General features: G+C 36.8%; 1 protein-coding gene across 2 annotated transcripts in view; it reads right to left on the bottom strand.

Annotated features, from left to right (window-relative positions):
- Positions 1-20,712: 20,712 nt before the first annotated feature.
- Positions 20,713-21,488, bottom strand: part of LOC113230766 (angiogenic factor with G patch and FHA domains 1) — a 55,109-nt gene continuing 54,333 nt past the window's right edge. For both annotated transcript variants that reach the window (XM_026464850.1, XM_026464851.1), the window contains one exon: positions 20,713-21,226. In XM_026464850.1, the coding sequence (XP_026320635.1) occupies positions 21,032-21,226 (195 nt within the window). In that variant the 3' untranslated portion in view covers positions 20,713-21,031. The remainder of the gene's footprint in view (positions 21,227-21,488) is intronic.

Below are 21,488 nucleotides of genomic sequence, written 5' to 3'. Positions count from 1 at the left end.
TCAATGCCATCTAGCGATTTTTAAGGAACTATATGACAAACAAAGATTAGTAAAGTCTGGTATAAAATAGGTATGATACAATGCTATTTAAAAATAAGAAACCTTAAGTCTTATACCTATAGACTGTGTACAGACTTGAAATGGCGTTGTAACGGCCAATATAATTGCAGTCCATTCTATGGGCGATCATGTGCGGTATACTATTGGATTTAAGTATAATACCTAAACAAACTCGCTTTTCATTTCTAGTTCATGATCGTACACCGATAATCGAGATACGATTAAAAATATCAAGAGATAAGTATTGCATTTAACAAATGTTATTTCAATATAGCACGAGAATAGAATATAATTAATCATTTAACCTAATTTTTTTTAATTATGTTTACAATCTGTAGATACAACTAAACCTAAGTATCAACCCTACGCTCCAAACGATGTGTAGGCATCGACACGCTGAACAGGTGGGAATTACACTACTTGTCTTATATTATGCCCTAATACTAAATTAGGAGAATTTGTCAAACGTAAAAACGTACTAGTATTACGCAGACTTCTTGACCTACACCATAAAAAAAATACGTTCATTAAAATTTACATTGTAAAACCGTAGCAAAACAAAAGAGATTTCCAGTATTCTGTTAAAAACAATTGTATTTGAGTGGTAACACAAAACAGTAAGTGTGCTGTCATTTACAAATATTTATTCTTATTATTATATTACAACGGGTCCCGAGCGCCACTCACAAATCGTCATCATAACAATGACTGTAGTCTGTCATTTATATTTTTAAGTAGTATAGCCATTGACTTACAATTATACCATCAATTTGTATGCTCCAATGCACGCGTTTATTGGCTTGTTCGACCAAAAACAATTTTTTTGCACGTCGCTTTGCCTCCACGTTTAATAACAAATAAAATTTATTGGGGTTTAAAATGAAAAGTGAAAGTTTTTTAAGTCTCAATTTTTTAAAGCCACATCGAAACTAAAACTATGGTACTTCTTGAATGAAAGCGTGAGAATTATTCATATATCCGAGTCAACACATCTAACGTGTACAGAGGTCTCTATGCCGTTTAGGCCTACGTAGTCCGAACACAAGCGAAGGTATTGATTGCTCCATGGTATAAGGTTAAGGAATTTGTAATATCCATCTATAGTATAGAAACTAAATGGATCCTAGACAGAGGCTATAGGATGTCACGAACGGTGGTGCTCTTTGAGTGTTGTCAAAGTATTTGACGCCAGGTATACGCGCACACGCAGTCTACTGCTAGGCAGGGGCATTCTCCAATGAAATGGTAACTATAACATACCACCATGACGACCTAATACGGTTTGATCACGACATATTCAAAGTTTGCGTATTCTCATGCATTGTTTTTTACGATACCAAGCGACCAGCCGCACGACTTGACAGTCGTGGTCAGCGACACGCCTATCCATGGCAGTTGCAGTGCCATTCAGAGCCTTAAATCGCAAAGATCTGAAGAGCACTGACCTTGCGCCCATCGCGCTGAGACGTACGTTCACAAGTCCCATGTGCCTGTAATTTCACAATTAAAAAAGTTTAAAGTCTCGTCGATATGTTTTTATACGCCGTAAAAACGAGTGTTTGCATTTGAATTTTTAAATGTTCAGAGGTGCAAGACCTTTTAATCACTTTGTAAATATCAAGCTGACGAAATTCCAGTCAAATCGAATATTCTTGTGAGAATTATTCACACATCCGAGTCAACAATCTCGAAACATCTATGTGTGGATGGAACACAAGTACATTTGATTGCATGTAGATACAACGTCTAGGAATTCGTAATATCCATCTATAGTGGGAACTAAATGAAACCTAGTCGGAGGCTATAGGATGTCACGAACGACATTGAGTGCCGGTTTTATGCGTGTCTATGGTATAAAAAGAATTGGATGAAAAGTACATCTAGTTTATTTTTAAACACAACGATACAAAGTAATTTTGAAAAAATTGCAACAATATTTAAATAAGACTCTAATATTGATTTTTAACCAACTTAAAAAAAGGGGAGGTTCTCAATTCGATTGTATTTTTTTGTGTGTAGGTATGTTACGAGATTACTCCCACATTTGTGAACCAATTTCGATGATTCTTTTTTGTTGGGAGAGTGTATGTAGGTGGTGGTATGTAGTGATCCCATTCAAATTTAAAGAAAATATTCCACCTCTAAGGGTGGCAAATAGATGTAATTCCACAAATTTTTTAGATCGGTTTTTTTTTAAATAAAAACGGTATAATTATTACTGAATTTCACGATATTTTACTACTATGATATTAATTTTTTTTTTTTATGAAATGACTTCACTAGCTTGTTATAATTATTAATACAAAGATAAATCACAAACGGCACTCGAACCCGCGTCTGTATGCCAAACTAAGGACTCTACTAGAAAAGTACCAAAGTTGTGTTGTCCGTCAGGTAGAATTTAAATACATTTTTTTATTTACTAAACTAACTCTTTAATTGTAGCAAGTAAAGTTACGATCACGCTATACATAGGTACAAATTTGTTAAGCTACGTAAGAATAAAGGTGTGCGGTGCGGGCCACGGATTGTAGCGCGGGCAACAGGTGCAGGCGCGGAGTCAAGGTCGCGGGCGCAGACGGACCGAGGGCCGTCTGCGGCCCGCCGGCACCCGCCCGTGGCCTTCCCTGCAGCCTTTGCGCCCGCATACCCATTGTTACAAGGACGTGCAAAAATCTAAACTTTCACGCACTTCGTTTTTATGCCGTCATACCTACATATAATATTCACACTTAGCAAACAACTCCGCTCAAGTCCTTTCGAGTAATTTTAAAATGTGAAAAATGTGCCTATTTTAATGTATACAAGATTTTATAAGCGATTGTTAGTAATAGTCTATTTATAGATAACAAATAATTGTGTGTATATACCTCATAATATGATGGATATTTCATTTTTATCGAAATTCATGTTTTATTTTGACCTGAATGACGTTTAAAAGTGAAGGTGAAAACCGCCTATTTTCGACTTGGCTTAGGTAGTTTCTTACACGACAATATTTAGCTTTTACCTACAGATAAAAACACAAGAATTGGCTCTATGGTTTAAACTTTTGCCTTTTCCTTAAAGGACATAAAGGATAGAGTTGAATGTTATCCAATTTTATATCATTTCGTAAGATGCACCATCGAAGACATAAATTTGTAATGGAATCCAAGAAAGAAATTACTCTCAGTCTTGGCTGTATGGGGCATTAGTGCTTTTGCCTTTTTCACAATAGAAAACATATTACCAAGAAAAAGATAGAGTTGAATTTAAATCTTATGTATAGGAAAAAAATGGCGGGTGTCTGTAGTTACCTACTGTTTTTACACAAATTAATCTTCAGTTTAAGTATTATTACGTTTTGAATTTCCAAATTATTTGTTACCTGTTTAAGCTCTAATAGCTGATGCTCAATAAATAAATAAAAATAAGTGTGAACTTGACGTGCTCTTAACGCTATACTAAGTTGCTAGAGAATGACGACGAAAACAATTTTTATTATTATTCTAAGTTTTTATCAATATAATTGTGCTCATCGTTAAACTTTATAGAAATAAAATGGCAACCATATTTATTGGTTTTTTTAGTCACTAATTTTTATTCCATTCGCTTTGGCTATGAATCCTGGTGGATCAACCGACCGTGAAACGAAAAACTCAAAAAAGATTTAAAGCGACTATAAACTTACTTTACAATGCGGTAATTTATAACGAAACATGGACGATTCTGTTTACAACAAACAAAGTGTTGGTGGGTTGTTGGTTATGCTTATTGTAACAAGCCATTTCGATATTGAAAAATAATATATTTTGAGTAAGTTTGAAACTATGACTATTTATTTTAATTACGTAATTTTGTGACGGTTTAGCATCAATATTTCTCGCTACAGTGAAGGAATACATCGCTATAAAACCAGGGGGTCTACTCTCTCTCCATCTGTTCTCTATCCGAAACAATAAACTGCCTCAGTGGCCAAACGGTTACCATACCGGACTGCCACGCAGAGGTCCCGGGTTCGATTCCCGGGCCGGGAGAAATATTTATATGGTCTACATTTATTTCTCTCGTGAGTTTTGGTGTAATTTGTGGTGGTCTATGTGTGTGTCCATGGCCCCCGCAACACAGGCCTTCCTCTTTAATACTCGACCAAATTCAAAAACAATGTCTAGTATGAAGCTTAATTCGTATACAACTCTAAATTTGGTCGAGTATTACTTATTTAGTGACAGGTTGTGGGAAGCGGTGGTATCCTTCTGCGAAACAGTAATGTAGCAGAAGGAGGCTTCGGAACGTGAAAGGGAGATATCTACCTCCCATTCTATCCGAAGCAGGCGAACGGGGCGCAGGAGGCTGCGTGACGACCTCCAGCCCCCGTAAGGTGTGCCCATGAGCGGCAGTCTTAGGGGAGACTGTCGCTCATTACAGGTGGGCCCCAGATAGCGGCGTACGTGTTCCACGTCCGCCTCTCAAGACGGCTGACGGGGAGGTAACATCTCTCCCCGGAAAGCGAGGCGGGGTTCGACTACCTGTCGAACCGCTCACCGCCGGGGTCGCGGAAGAATGCGAAAGTGACTCCGGTACATGGTGAGGAGAGGCAACACCGTCAGGTTTTAGTCAGTAGGAGTCCGACATAATCCTTCGTCTCCCCCGGGCGGAGGGTGTCCATGAGGATTGCCTGATATTAAAAAAAAAGTATTACTTATTTGACAGTAATTATTTCGAACGGATGTCGGACGGAGAATGAGAGTATAAGGCCTGCTTACAGGCTCTCAACCCTCTCAACCATTACCTATAAAGTCCTCTAAAAATTACTTTAAATTGTAGGCGTAAGTTCAAATGTTTCATTTTATATTAAACACAATTAGAGTAAATATCAAATAAAGCTCATCGTCATCAACCCATTCGAACCAACCTCAGGCGAGGGATTAGACGATTAGACCATAGTCTGCAACGCTGGCCCAATGCGGCTTAGGGACTATACCCATTTGTTTTATCGAGTGTTGTGAACCTACTTCGACGTACAGGTTTCATCACGATATTTTCCTTCACCGAAAAGCTCATAGTAAATTTCAAATGAAATTTCACACATAAATTCCGTGAAACTCTGATATGTGAACCCAGATTCAAACCCACGGCTTTTGCTTGAGAGGTGGTAGGTCAAACCATTAGGCTACCACGAATTCTATACATAATAAAGGTCAAATTGTATTAATTTTAGAATAAGATTTACGATTAAGTAAAATGGCAATATATTTTTATAAGACATCGGCAATGATGATTTTACTCCATTTTTTAAAGTTGTTATATTGTAACATTTCAGTTTTTTTTTGTCATGAAAGCGTTGGGTTATTGGATTTATATACGTTATGATGGTAAGTATCATAAAAAACATGGCATGCGACTTGTCAACTTGTATCTCAGTATGACAGGCGCAGTGGCAGTGTCCTATAGATCTCTGCAATTTAAGGCTCTGGGTGGCACGGCAACGGATATGCACAGGCGTGTCGCTTAACAACAAGCGCACGACTTGCTCCCGTCAATTACATTAATAGGAAAATATATTAAAAAATTGATATTTTTTAAAATTAATTACTCTGGTCTGAACTGTTCAAACGGACATGCGGGTTGGTCCAATAGCTATGTTAGCATAAGAACTAATGTTGACGTGTTATTTTTAAACGATTTTCAAATATGGAGGAGGTTCTCAATTCGACTCAATTTTTTTTTATGTATATTACGCGATAATTTGATTTTGATGATTCCTTTTTTGTTGGAAAGAGGGTGCCTCGATAGTGATATATTTGAAGAAAATATTTCACCTCTAAGGGTGACAAACTAGGGGATGAATCCGGTTCCGCGCACTTTCCGGTAACCGATTTCAATAAAACTTGGCATATAGACGTAATTCCACGAACTTTTGAGGTCTGTTTTTTCTTAGTAGGTACTCTGTACTGATTTAATCGTAAGTTTTATTAATTTAAATTTATAAAGTTTCCCCAGAAGAGTGTAGTGTGAGTGTATCGCACGTGTACACTAATATAATATTAAATTTGTGTAAAATCCCACCTCATTACTTATGTCTGGCTTGTGTTACGCTGTAGGCTGAAAAGGTGACCCGGTATTACGAGGCAACGTAGGTGAGCGTAGGTCACGTCCTTCCTATCACAACCACATCCTCAGCTGTATTCTAAACATTTGCACTGTTATTTTAAAATTATTTATTGTTAATCGGAAAATAGTTTATTACTTTATACTTTAAAAATAATGGAAATGTTGAGTGTGAAACGTTGTCTACATATTATATTTTTCTAACAAATTAATAGTTTGTGTATCATTTCATTAATAATCATTATTAACGAGGATTCGAAATTATAAATATATTTCTTTTCTATGATAATTATCCGTTAATTAATTATTACAGGCACACGGGACTTGTCAACTAGTAAACTCTTGTTAACAGGTGCAGTGGCAGAACCTCTCAGATCTTTGCGATTGGCACTGCAACTGTTATGGACAGACATGTTGCTTAACACCAGGCGCACGGCTTGTTCGTCGCGTCACTTGATATTATAAAAAAAATAAAAACTGCTGATTAACAGTTTTGTCTCTTTTAAATTTAACTTATCTAAATTTGAATACGTCTCTGATACAAACACATGACACGACATTGTTAGAGGTAGCATTTTATTCCAATTAATCTTATAAACATCAAAGTGTTTCTATGAAGATGATTGTCGTAATAATTGCAATGATAATTATCACTTCGGACCCTGATTAGGTATGTTTTGTCTTTTTTAAATTATAATGTACGTGGTATTCTTAAACGTTCGGCAACTGTGTCGCATGATTTCCTAATTAGTTTATTATTAAAATCTACGTTTACAGTGCAAATACAAATTAAAAAAAATACATATTTTCTAATAATGGATCTACCGTGATTTCGCTGAATGGGCACTATAAACACATAAACGAAATATTCAGCTTTACATTTTGAACTTTGGATCGTTGCTATCGTAAACGTGCAACGTTTTGTTAGTGACACAAAAGTTAGATGCATATTAACCTCAACATACCATGTTCACAACTGATCATAACTACTGTAGGTACCTAGGTATATCAACTACATAAGCCCTACTTGTAGGCAGGGTCTGCTCTTGTAGTGTTTAGAGTCCGTACGAATCGGCGTCGAGTTACGGATTGCCTCCTTGTCACCCATCACTCCTTAAAGTAGTTAGCAATACTAACTAGTGGAATTTGCACTGGCGTTCTGGTAGAAAAGAAAGAGAGAAGGACGTGAATTACGGGATGCCGGTTTGGTCAATGCAGGAAGTTTGGTGATGGCAGAATGGGTGAACTTTAGTAACAGTGGAGCTTCCAGTGAGGTACTGACACCTTACTTATTTCAGCCACCAAGCAGTAATGCGAGCATTACTGCGTTCCGGTTTTGAAAAGTAAGCTACAGGAGAAATTACAGGCACATGAGACTTGTCAACTTATGTCTCTAGGTGTCAGTGGCAGTGCCCCACAGATCTTTGCGATTTAAAGCTCTGAGCGGCATTGCAACTAGATTATAGGCGTGTCGCTTATCACCAGGCGCATGCACGACGTACTCGTCCCGTCACTTGGTAGGTATTACAAAAAAAATTCATACGCCTCTTCAAAATTTCGCTAGTTTATTTTTCATCGACGTTAGAGAAATAAAATAATAAAAGATAATATGATATTTCTTTTTGTTTTAACGAGATTTCGTGTAAAAAATGATTCAGTAATTAGTAATTACAGCATGAATAGTCTGGTCCCGGGGTAAGGGTTGCAGGGGGGTGCGGCAGGAAGCACGGCAGACGCGACCGCCGCAGCCGCATAACTAATGCCCATTCGGTCGCTGTTAGCGCCACCTGCCGATGCCGGCCACCCCGAGGTCACGACGACCTTTCTTTGCATACAAAAATTGCCAGTAGGTATATACTACACACTACTCTTATTATAAGGCACTTCTGTCTATTAAACCTTTCTTTGATAAAAATAGGAAGCAATATTGCCTACCCACTTCCAAGTTTTGGGCATGCAATTTTCCACTCTAATTAATACATGTTTTGTGATGATATTGGCATTATGTGATTATATATTTTTTTGATGTGGTCAATTAAAACTAAATGTTTATTTGTAAGTCAATTGCTCATAGGCATAATAACGCAAGACGGCGTTTTTTTTTGGTGCCTAGTGACGGGATTAACAAGTCGTGCACCTGGTGATAAGGAACACTCCTATCATGGTAGTGGCTGTGCCACTCCGAGTCTTAAATCTAAAAAATCTGAGGGGCACTGCTATTGCGCCCGTCACCCTGAGACATAAGTTAATAAGTCTCATGTGCTTGTAATTTCTCCAGTACCATACCCTTCAAAACCGGTACGCAGTAATACTCGCATTACTGCTTGGTGGCTGAAATAAGTAAAGGGTCTGTACCTCACTGGACGAACTCTTTCACAAGGAGACACAAAGATCTGAGGGGCACTGCCACTGCGTCCGATACCTTGAGACAAGTTGTCCAGTCCCGTGAACCTGTCATAAAAAAATTAACAGAAAAATATAAAAATTAAAGGTGCCAATACTTCCCTGAACGAACTCTTTCACAAGGAGCTCTACTACTGAACTATTCTACTATACTACGAACTGAATCTATGTATTCTCGTACTGGATCAGGCATAACAGTCGCCGAAAGGTTTGATTGAACTTAGAATATATTTATTTCTTCGTATTCACCACAATATGTATAGAATGTACACAAAGGAATTCAGTTTAAACTAACCGACAGGCAATAATTATAGGCTTTGTAAATTTTTACGTATATTAATATTAATTTTCTAAGAAACGAACAAGGAAATCAGAGTAAAAATCCGTAAAAAACTGACAGTCGTAAAATGACTAAGACGTGGCCAATGCTGTCTGAGAAGTTCATCGTAGTAATGAATTTATCCAGGACCGCAGTAATCTACCACCAAGAAAGATATAATACGGAATGTTGGTGCTCCCTTCTGATACGCGAGGAAACTTTAAAAAGAAATATTTCGTTTATTTTAATGAAGACTATGTAACGGTCAGCTATTATAGCAGGTAACACCACAAACTAGTACAAGTAGCATTCTTCGAATCAGGGTCTCTAACAATTTAAGAAGGTTATAAATTACTTCTTAAAAGGGACAAACACGCGAAATAAATGTGTCGTACAAGAATTCTAATAAAAACAATATAAAGGTCATAATTCAGTTTATAATATGGTAATCTTGAAACCCATATTGTATTAAAAACATGAGAGACCCATTTGAAATTGTCGCTACGACTAAAGTTTAAGTAGAGTCAGGGTTCTGTAACATTTAGTACAATATGTGGGCGATATTCATCAGTAATTTGTTTATGGAACACACCTACCATTTTTCTTTTTTAAACAGCGCAGCAGATCTGATTAATAATTGAGGTAAGATGAGTTTGTATGTCGGTTTTCCACCTTTATAAATAAAATTTAATACTATTATTTAATATTTAATCTATCAGCGAATACCTTTAACGGTTTTTCTGTACATCTTATTTTTAAACTATCACCTGTATACCGACAAGCTTGCAAAGTGCTGCGGCTTTAATTAAATAAACGTTTCGATATCGCCTCGGACATCGAATAAATATCATTGTTTACGAGCGCAGGCGCAAGCCACGCCATACAATGCAGCCGAGGCCTGATAACGGATATTGGCTCAGACGATCGCACATTACAACTTACATTTGCAGTTGACCAACTACAGGCAACTTATTATTAACTATCTTCAAAAAAGGAGGGGTGCTTAATTCTTTATCATACATTAGCATAAGTTTGTGATCACTGTCAAGTGACATCTAGTTGGGAAAAGAAAACACGACTCCTTTTTAGTCACCATTACAACTGACGAGTCTATTTTGGAGATGACCTGGACATCTGGAAAGATAAACAAATTGTCTCTAGAATCGTATAGGCAAGACGAAAGGTTCATGCTTAGAGATAGCAAAATTTTTTTGGCAATAAAACATCTCTCTGGGTCTGTCACTTATTACAGCAGTCTTTTAACCAATCCTTAATTTGTCTGCCGAACTTGATTGTGGCAAATTCTGTAAGGTTGTAATGAGTCGATTGGATTTTTATACAAAATTGTAGAAGTAGTTACAACCTCTGTGAATCACTCGTAATTCTATTGGCTACAGCAAAGATATTTTATAACTTTTTATATATTATATACTTTAGAGCGATGCCACATGATGCGTTGCGACAATGGAACGCGAGCGCGTCAGACAGGGGAGGGGCGCTGCGGTGCGTTAGTAAGCGGCCTTACATTGCGATTACGCATTGCTCTTGTGGCATTCGGTGCGTTGCAATCGTTGCATCGACACAACGCGCCGGCAGTGCCCCTATGGAATGAGATGTAGTACCTACAACGCAGCGTCGTCGTACCTACTTCGTGTGACATCGCTCTTACGCCCTTTTCCCAAAGCTGGCAAATATTTCATGTAATTGGTAATATTCGAATCATTTATGGAATCTCTCTATCTCTCAGAGTCTTTTTGGAGGGGTTTTATTTTCAGCAAAACTTCGTTGTGTGCAACATTTTACAGAATGTAACAAACTGAACATTGTCATTTACGTGTACGAATAATCTGGCATTGCATTTTTGTGTACCAGTTTTGAGTAATAAAAATAATTTGGAAATGTTCATAAACCAGTTCCCAATTTTTGGATTAAATTGTAAGTTGGTATTAAATATACGAATGGAGATATATATACATATGTATATATATCATTTATATATATGTATATATATATCCATAATTAAACTTGAAATTTGTAATGTGGCTGTAATGAAACACACACAGACATATATATGTGTGTGTTTATTTACAGCCTTTTAATCACTCCATTCAAAAGAAGAATTAGTAGCAGTAGAGCTCCTTGTGAAAGAGTTCATCCAGGGTAGTACTGCCACCTTACCTATTTCTGCCGCCAAGCTTATAATGTCAGCATTACTGTATTCCGGTTTTGAAGGGTAAGGGTGTTGGTGAAATTACAGGCACATGGGACTCGTCTACTGGGTGAGGGGCGCTATGGCAGTGCACAGATCCTTGCGATTGAAAGCTCTGAGTGGCACTGCAACTGTTATAGATAGGCGTGTAGCCCCCATCAGGCGCACGACTTGTTCGTCCCGTCACTTAATATTATTTTATATAAAAAGGAACTCGGTGATTGTCAATTCAGGTTTAATCAGGTTTGTTTTATGACGAATCTGAGTTCTCGGGAATTTCTTTTCCGACTGACATTCAGTCTAACAGTTAGGTTAGCTCAAATGATGACAGAAATGTAGTAGGCGTTTGTTATTACTTATTTTATATTTGTGTATGTATTTAGGGAGGATTGAAAGAAAGAGGTAGAGGAAGACCAAGACGAAGTAATTTAGATCATACCAAAACGAAGTAATTTAGATCAGATAGATAATGGAAAAAGTAAATGTGTCGTATCAGAAAATCAAAGTTAGGGCACTGAAAGTTACGGTAACGGTTCTTGACTACTTCATCGACAAAAGTCTAGCTTTTAAATAAGAAGAAGAATATAGTATTTTTCTACTCATGTACGGTGAACAGCACATCGACACATTTTTGTTCGAAAATCGCCTCCAGTGCAACAGAACAAGATACGTAAATGTGTAGCTTAATGTGCTGGCGCCTGTGCTTTAAATTTGTCAAATATAATTTTATAACCATAAATCACAAAGGCACTCTTTTTAGTTCTGAACTCCAAAATTCTATTGTTTACGGTACTCGCTACTGAACTGAAAACATTTTGAAGTGCCAAAAAAGAACGTCGTATATTTCCTAATTAAAATAAAATTAAAATAATAAAAAATAAGGAGCTACTCAAACGCTCTACTGCCTCCTGATTATTAGTTAAAATATAAGCGGTACTTGGCTAATCACGGACACTTCTATCTCTTTGGATTTTCTGTTTTGTAGCGTTTTTTCGATTTCGTTTGAGTTTGTTGTCGTAGATTGTTAACAAATAATCTTTAAATATTGTGTTCGAGAAATTTAATTTACTCGTAGAAAAAGTATTACATTACATAATTAGGTCTTAAAATCTCATACCAATTAGGTACTTATGCCACTCGGCAAAGCCTACGCAAAACACGTTACTCGATTTTAAGAACTCTCATTATGCAACGATTGCATAAAATGCTATCAGACATTAATGTCCCATTTTGAACGTTATGACATTGAGTTCCTGTTGTAAAATAACGTACAATTTTGTGCTACTTACTTATTTGTGATGGGTACGCGTGTATAATACTATTTCTAATGCGAATAACGATTATTTCCATTTCATGCTGTTTGCGAGGTGCGTGATTGTGGACATTGGGCAGATCGCGTTTCCGTCCTGTTATCGCGCCTAGCGTCCAGTCTAGACTTAGTTTGCACTTAACTTGCTTACGTCGACTTTACTTACTGACGTACCTTTTGGAGTAACATACAGATCAGAGAAAAGTTCAACTTATTTATACTTATCGAGTTCTTAGGTTTTCGAGATTGTTACACATAGGAAACCCAGTCAACCATGACCATGGGACCTGTGAATTGGCCGAAAAGCTGGTTTGTTTGAAAAGCAAATATACTAGATTTAAATCCGGAAAAATAGTTTCATTTTCTTTACACTTATTAGTAGGTAATGCAGGTCAATGTCGGTAATAATTAAAATAATGTGACCCACACCTCTGTCACCTCACTCTTAAAAAAAGATGTGACACGTTTTGGTATCTCGATTCTTGACAGAGGTATCCGAAGAACGTTCAATATAATCGCCTTACTATTCAAAAGTTCTATGTCTGCTTTTTTAAATTTTACACGAGAACGAATAAACCTTGAAAAAATCCATTTAGTGCTTAAAATTCGAGATTTTGAAATTTGTCAATAGATGTCTCTGTAATCACCGTAAACATTTAAGGTTTTAATTTAACTGGAAACGAAGAGAGTTTGGGTGTAATTGGTGGTTGCCTGTGTGTGTGTGTGTCCATGGCACCCGCGATATAGGGTTTCCCTAGTTTGGGGGCTACGAGTGTGTGCGTTAAAAAAAAACGGATTGAATTTTTCTGGTCATTATTAGCTGAAAAACTGGAGTTTGAAAAAAATATAATAGATATACGAAGTTTAATAGTAACACGATGACATATACTGTCGCAATTCCATATAATAACAAAAAAACTGACGACAAATTAATATGCTATAGTATATTTCGAGTCCAAATTTTTTTACAATATCGTGTTTTGTATTTGGTTACCTAACAAAACATGTAAAAAATGAAGCCAAGCCTCTTGTTGGTAAAGTCCTTTTTACTCTTGAATCTCCTACTCAAGGTATTGCTTAAAGCAGGGTTTCTTAAACTTTTTCTTTGTCATGGACCCATCTGAAAATTTCAAAGAGCCCATTACGGAAATATAAAAGAACAAGATTTAGCTTTTCCAGATTTTTTTGCGATTAGTGTGACTGTTGCTGCTGCTTATGCTGGATTGGAACATCAAAGGCGTTGACGTTGAAGGCACTAAGGGCGCGTTCCCGTTATGTCGTAACGTTTTATTATCATTATACGACTGTCGCGTTTAGCCTGTTCCCACATCACAACTGTCTGTCGTGACGGTGTCGTGCTCGTTTAATTTATCGTTGAACGACAGTCGTGTCTCGCCGTTCTCACAAGATCGTGATGACTATTTATCGGTTTACGGCAGTCGCCTTGTCGTTTGCACGACAGAATCATTTGAAGTCGCGGTTCTCTGTCGTCACATTTTCATCGTGACAATTTATTTATCGTCGGACTACTGTCGTTCTAACTCTTCCCATTGTCACGATAGTATTTTGTCGTAACGATAGTAAAGTCGTGTACGACAGTTAATCGTGTTGTACTATATGTGAACACCTTCATTTAAATATACATGCCCCGACATTTTAAACTGCACGACTATCTGTCGTCACGACATAATGGGAACGCGCCCTTACGCGCGTCTCGCTCGCTCCAATAATGCAAGGCCGTGAAAAAGCGCGAAAATTCAAAAAGGTCACGCGCATACTTAGACTATGGAAACTAAACTAAACTAAACTAAACTTCTTTTATTTTTTTCCATCCTCTAAGCGCGCATAGTATCTATTTACTCACAACATATTGTATACTTATTTTTATATTAATCTATTATGTTAAGTAAGTCATCTATTATGTCATGGACCCCCGATGTTCATTACACGGTCCCCTTATTATTCCATAGACAACAGTTTAAGAAATCTTTAGAATATTTTATGTTGGAGTTAGAGAATCTAGCTTTCAAGCTTTGTTTTCGTGGCGGTTTTGCAACCAAGTGTGTTCGCAAGTTTAAGTAGCCGTCGGACACGCAAGCCGTCCGCAAAATCGCTTAGTTTCTCGCCTCACGCTAGTATTTACCGCGGAAATTATTCTTCACTTCATTCAATAATATTCCTCTAGTAACATTGTATACGCAAACTTTAGTTCAATGAAAAGTAATTATTGTTAATCTGGTGAATGTAATTATACTGTAATGTAATGTATGTAACAGTTCTTGCGTCATGATTTGTTGATCTGTTTATTTACAATTGAATTACTATATGAGATTCTTATAAGTATCTTTACCTTAGTTGAAGCTGTGATTCGAATCCGAAGTCGCACCTCTGAGTTTTCGGAATTTATGTTTTTTTATAAGATCAAGTGACGGGACGAAATAGTCATGCGCCTGATGGTAAGCTACACGCCTGTCCATAACAGTTACAGTGCCTCTCAGAGCTTTGAATTGCAAAGATCTGAGGGGCACTACCACTGCGCCCGTCACCTTGAGACATAAGTTGACAAGTCCCATGTCCCTGTAATTTCACCAGCACCCTTAACCCTTTAAAACCGGAACACAGTAATGCTGACATTACCTACTGCTTGGCGGCAGAAATAGATAAGGTGGCATTACTACCCTGGACGAACTCTTTCACAAGGAGCTCTACTGCTACCAAATTGTGCGAAATTTAATTTAATATGAAATTTGCAATGAGCTTTTCGGCCAGCATAGCGGACTATGGCCTAAACCTTCGCGTGTAGGCTATAGACCCGTGCCCATCAGTGGGATGTACAAATGGGTTGATGAAGAAGTTGATGAAGTATCGCTTTGGCTACAGTGACTGTGTATATTCAAGTGGCGATGCAGCCCCAAGATTGTTGTGTAGGTTTTCATTAAGTTAGGTACAGTCGGTGCCCTCAATTAAGTATCCACTATTTATACTAAGTGCTATACAAATAGTGGATACATAAGTGGTGCCCCACAGACTGTACATACCCGAATAACGCTTTTCTTCAGTTTTTTAAAAAGCAATGTACCAATCCACGTTTCTGATTGCTAGTTATAAAGAAGTATCAACATACAACTTTAACTCATTTCCCTTAGTGTTATGTTGTCCAAACGGCCTCTAATAATCCACCTGGCACAGCCATTAGCTCTATTCATTTGAGTCACCAATCAATCCGTACAAATCAACTAAAACTGGACCCATTTACGTTTCCTCCGCAATCAATGGCAATATTTTATTATATTAAGTACCCAACTCCGATTTTATTATGAAAATTACTAAGTAGAACTTGTCTGGTACCAGTGCGTAGCACTTGGTAAGATTTCGCTTTGATTATATTTAGCGCAATAAATGTGTTGTGTTTGTGTGTATATCTTGTTGTTGCCTAGTTTTGAAAGTTCTTTGTGGCATTTTAATTTATGTTTTAATAGAATTTAGCGACGCCGCATAATGGGGCTCAAACTGTTAATTCCGTTGTATAACCAAACTATTTTTTATTAAATATTGACATTCCTGCCAACTTTTATTCTTGTGTAATTTCTAGAAATATAAGTACATTTTATTTTCTGTTTCAAAATTTATAAGTGTGTGGCTTAATGACTAACAGTATAAGTTCCAATCATTCTTTACCGCTCGCGTCTTTAGTCTTTACGAGTAAAGAGACGGTAAAATTTCAGTGTTTTTTACAAGCTAGTTCCCTCTTCTTTACTAATACATAGGGCGCACTTTAAGTTTCCGGAACTGGCCACTTACATAAACAGTATTTAAAAAGTAAGTATAACATTTGAAAATGGAACTCTTTGGCTGTAGAATACAGTTTGTTTTATCTGACTGTCACTTGTTTTTAAATTGTGGCGTCATTTTAGAAATTGATTGTCTACATCACCAAGGATTTAACTCGTGAAAATTTTCGTTGTATGAGTTAATATAACAGCTCAGCGGAGCTTCGCTCGGCTTCAAACTGCTTTTGGCGATGAAGCACCATGCAACACGACTATTTGTAGCTGGTTTGCAGAATTCAAACGTCGTGCGAATCTCAGTGACGAATTTCGTGATGGTCGCCCGTCCACTGCTGTAAACAACAAAAACATCGATGCTGTGCCCCGTATGATCAAAATAGACAGGCATGTGACATACCATGGATTGGAGCATCTTTAGGCATAGGCATGAGTCAAATACAATCAAGAAGTTATTGACAAACTCCGTAAAAATAACCGTAAACGCCGTATCGTGGGCCAGTTCTCACACGGCCAGACAGACAAATGAATTTTTGAAGGTGAACAACGTTGGCCTTATGAGTCAACACGGAGAATATTTTGAGAAATAATAAATTAATTTCTGACCATTTATAGTATTTTTTTCTTATTCATTCCGGTATCTTATAGTGCGCCCTACGTACTTTCTATTGGCGGTGACCTTTTAGGATTTTGCCAGTATCGGGTTGAAAAGTTTAGTAATTTTATAGGTTTCTGTGGGTTCTGCTATTCTACGAGCAGTGTGGGAGAATTATGTGAGAGAGTACAAGCTTATGTATAAAATTTCGAATGTTCATGTCTCAGAACTGTTGGCTTTTCTTGAAAAGAACACAATATATAGTATAGATAATAGTTGGTATCCTAAATAAGATACCCGCAAATAATAATTTTTGTTGGACCATTTTTATTACACCCCTTATTGACACCGGGTGCAAGTAACCCATTACGTTCGTAATGCAATGTTCATAATTTCGCATCATATTTATGCCTTCCAAGAATCGCTATAGGACTCATGGGAGCGAATATTTGCCCGTTCTCACACATTAGACGTCAATTATTGGCTTTTGCACGTACTTGTAGCATTCGTAACTACTCATTGCAATAATGTTGAATTTCCTCTATTGAGTGGAATAATAAACTATACTGCAGTCTCTTAAATGTGATAGTTGGGAGGGCACTTGCACGCACTAGTTTCTGGAAACCAACTGGAGACGAAATCAGAAACGTAAGCATCGTTTGATTTAGCAGCACGAGAGTTCCTTGTGAAAGAGATCGTAGTAGTGCCGTCGAAGTACTGCCACCTTACTATTTTTGCCGCCAAGCAGTAATATGAGTATTACTGCGTTCCAGTTTTGAAAGGTGCTGGTGAAATTTCAGGCACATGGGATTTGTCAATTTATGTCTCAGGACGACAGACGCAGTGACAGTGCCCCTCAGTCCATTGCGATTTAAAGCTCTAAGTGGCACTGCAACTGTTATTGTGATAAGCCTGCCGCTTACCCCCAGCCGCACGACTTGCTCGTTTCGCCACTTTGTATCATAAAACGAAGAAAAAGAAATACATTTGTTTTAATACTTAAAAGAATACCGATCATTTTAATGTGATCGCAGTGTAGATAAATAACTGTTCACAAAAGTGTTTGTAAGTTAAAAAAAGTTGTAATGTTTCCTTAGAAAGATGAAGGATGTAGTATATACCAAGTTGTTAGTATAATAAAGTATTTCCTTTGCCTTTTAAATACTTAAGGATCGGACTTCACTTATCAACACGCTTCAGTAAACATGCTTTAACCGACTTCAAAAAAAAGGAATCTAGCAATTACTCCGACATTTGTGAGCCGATTTCGATGATTCTTTTTTTGGAAAGGGGATGCCTCAACCTCAGTAGTGGGCCCATTAGAATATGAAGAAAACTATTCCACCAATTGAATGAATCCGGTTTATTTATTAATGGATTTCATCCAGTCTCCGTTAACCGATTTCAATAACACTTGGGAAATGATTGATGAATGATTGAGAGAATGGATGTAATTCCAAACTTTTCAGACGATTTTTTATATAAAAGTCGTACACATATATGTATGTAAACTCTCCTATAAAACCCATGTTGAGGGACACCTCAACTGGGGACAGTCAGTCCCCTTGAGGCTGAAATGTCCCACATAAAACATAGTTTAGTATAGACGCAGTGTTGATTAGTGCCTAATGAGGTTCAATCCTAAAAATTTTAATATATCGATATTACGTGAAGAAAAATGCAAAAACACACACACACACACACATACACACTTCACAAAGACAGCATAAAAGGCGATTATATACTCGGAAGATGCCAGGAGATATCAAATAGATTATATACTGAAAAAGAGAATGTCGTCACCAAATTCACATGTGCAAGGCTTTTCCTGGAGCAGACATAAATACAGATCATAATTTACTGTTGAATTCACACAATTTCACAACTACCAGAGCCAGGAAGAAATCGATCCAAAGAAAATAGATCTCAGTAAACTTAAAGATTTAAATAGCAAATTTAGAGTGCAATATAGTAATAATATAGGTGATAAATTTGTAGATTTTAAGAATAATTCAACACAGGACATAAGTAATAAAAATATAGATGGTTACCGTTAGAAATATTTTAAAAGAGACAGCTGAAGAAACTTTACAAAAAGGGAAAATTGTGCCAAGAAAGAAATGGCTAAATGGAGAAATAATCAACCTTATGATATAGAGGAGGCAGAACAGAAACAAAACAGATGACAATAGTATAAAAAAATATAAAAGCTAACTAATCGGATTACACTAACCTGTAGGGAACAGAGAGAGAAAGATTTAATTATAACCTGTGACAAGATAGAACATTTAACGACAAAGAGAAAAGTAGACAAAGCATATTTATAAGAGACCTTAATAAAACACATGAAAGTAAAAGCACGGCAATACTAGATGAACAGGATCACATATTAATAAGCAATTCGGATACAGTGGATAGATGGATAAGATATATTGAGAATGAGGAAGAGGTAGCTGAATATGAGACGGGCCCAGACATTCTTAGAGAAGAATTTGATAAGGCACTAAACAGTATACAGAATGGCAAAGCTGCTGGTAAACACAATATATTTATAGATATGATTAAATTTGCTATTTGTGACCCGATAATTTAAGAGATTTTTCTACTTACCAAGCCAATGTATTCAACGATTTTAAAATAAGTAAAATTGTTGCTTTACCCAAGAAACCTAACACCCTACTTTGCGAGGAACACTTACTTTAATTTCACAAGCGAGTAAGATTTTATTAAAAATAATTCAAAACCGCATCAGGCCCATATTAGAAAATTACTTAGGTATAAGTTGGGTAGAAAAGAAAACCAATGAGGAAGTATTGAGAATAGTAAACGAGAAAAGAACGAACCTGAATACGACAGAGTATAGACGCGGGAAAATGACTGGACATTTGACAAGACACGACAGCATCTTTAAGATCATTTTGGAGGGAAAGATCGAAGGGAAGAGGTCGACCTAGGCGCAGTTACATAGACCAAATAAAGGAAAAGGCCGGTGTCGTGTCGTATAAGGAGGTCAAGGAGCTGGCTTGTAGGAAAGATGACTGGAAGAGGCTGCATTGACAAGAGTATAACTCTTAAGTTTAATGATGATGAAATTGATAAAATAAAACGACAATTAACTCAAATTCATGTTATATTTTTTGAAATTACAGTACTACTACTGTACAAAACGATAATTCACGATTAAAATGACATTGTTTAAAAACTATGTTAAAAATTAGGCAGTCTCTCCATGCTTAATTATATTATACATTATAAGTTAACCTAGTATGTACAATAATGTTTGGTTCCATTATTTATAAACATAAAATGCTATACCGTAACATAATTTTTGTTTTGTACATTATGTACCTGGAATTCTCATATGGGTCGATTAGAGCAAGACACTTGTCTTATTTTATTTCAGTACTTTTCCCTATCGCCTGGATCTGCTTCGCTCATCAATATAAAATGTTTTACTTAAAGCAAGGACGGGTATCATCAATTTGGACTTTAGAGTCGATACAACCTCAAATGGCTTGGGTTTATTCTGCGTAATTGTGAAAGTGTTGAAACACTTTGGAAAAAATACATAGTAAAATTGAGAATATACACTGATTAGTATACGGGGTGAAAACACGATTAATAAAAATTTTCACAATAGAAAAAACAAACTTACCTCGAAATTTTACAAGAAAACCGCTATATTTAATAGTTACTTTAACTATACCAATGACTTTTTTGTATCAACTAAACTAAATAGAACACGTATAATATACGACATACATTTTTCAAATGGTTTTAATTTCGTTCGTAAAAAAATAAATTCTGAAATAAAGCCAGCGTCACTACCGCTCGACCAACAAAATGAACCATACGAACGAACCGAAAAATTTCAATTCGGACTGAGGTAGTATCGACTCTTAATAACGATTGCGTATCATTTGCCGTCCTAATCACGAAAATGTTACATTTTAGCGTATCAGATTTCTGTCCAACTTATCATAATTAACGTAATAGACATTTTTTGCGAAATTGAATTATTAACATATGGGATAAGATCATCTTCAACCCCCTTTAATCGGTATTTTCATATCTTATTTAGTCTCAGTTTTATTGCTAAGCAAAATCAGCGTAATTCATATTTTTTTAGGTAACAATAAAACTTTAGGTGCCAACATCTTTGGAGGGCTTGGTATAATTAAGCATATTTTGTCCCAAGAGCTTATACTGCTACTCCATCACACCCTTTTTAAAAATGGTCATTGAAGAAACAGAACATTCATTCATCGTCGTCATCATCTCCTAAAGGATTCTGGAAAGCTTTAGCTGGTGGTTGCAACAACTTCGATCTGGTTGCGAATCGAAGGGTACCAGCTCCGAATTTATTATGCTTCTTGGGCGGTGTTGGCTGTGGCGGGGCAGCTGCGCCCGGCATACCTAGACCTACCGTTCCTTCATTGCCTACTAGAGGTATCTGCAACAATGGTAAATATACATTAATACAAGAAAATTAAGTTTAAAGTTAAAACGTGCAAAGGAGCGAGAATATTTAACAATAGCGTTGGGTTGAACCCCGAATATACTCTTGTAATTATCTGTAGGTCAATGTGTGGTAATAAATATGGTGAAACTACAGCATCGCGTATATAACCAGAAATATCCATCCCTGGCAACTCATCATGTAAATGGGCCTTATATCTCTTTTGAATATCAACTCTCGTTTGCGCTGAAATCAC

Source organism: Hyposmocoma kahamanoa, unplaced genomic scaffold (assembly GCF_003589595.1).
Source record: "Hyposmocoma kahamanoa isolate Upper Pololo Valley unplaced genomic scaffold, ASM358959v1 64, whole genome shotgun sequence".
NCBI lineage: Eukaryota > Metazoa > Arthropoda > Insecta > Lepidoptera > Cosmopterigidae > Hyposmocoma > Hyposmocoma kahamanoa.
Note: the sequence above shows the minus strand (reverse complement) of the source record. Positions and strands in the feature narration are given on the sequence as shown.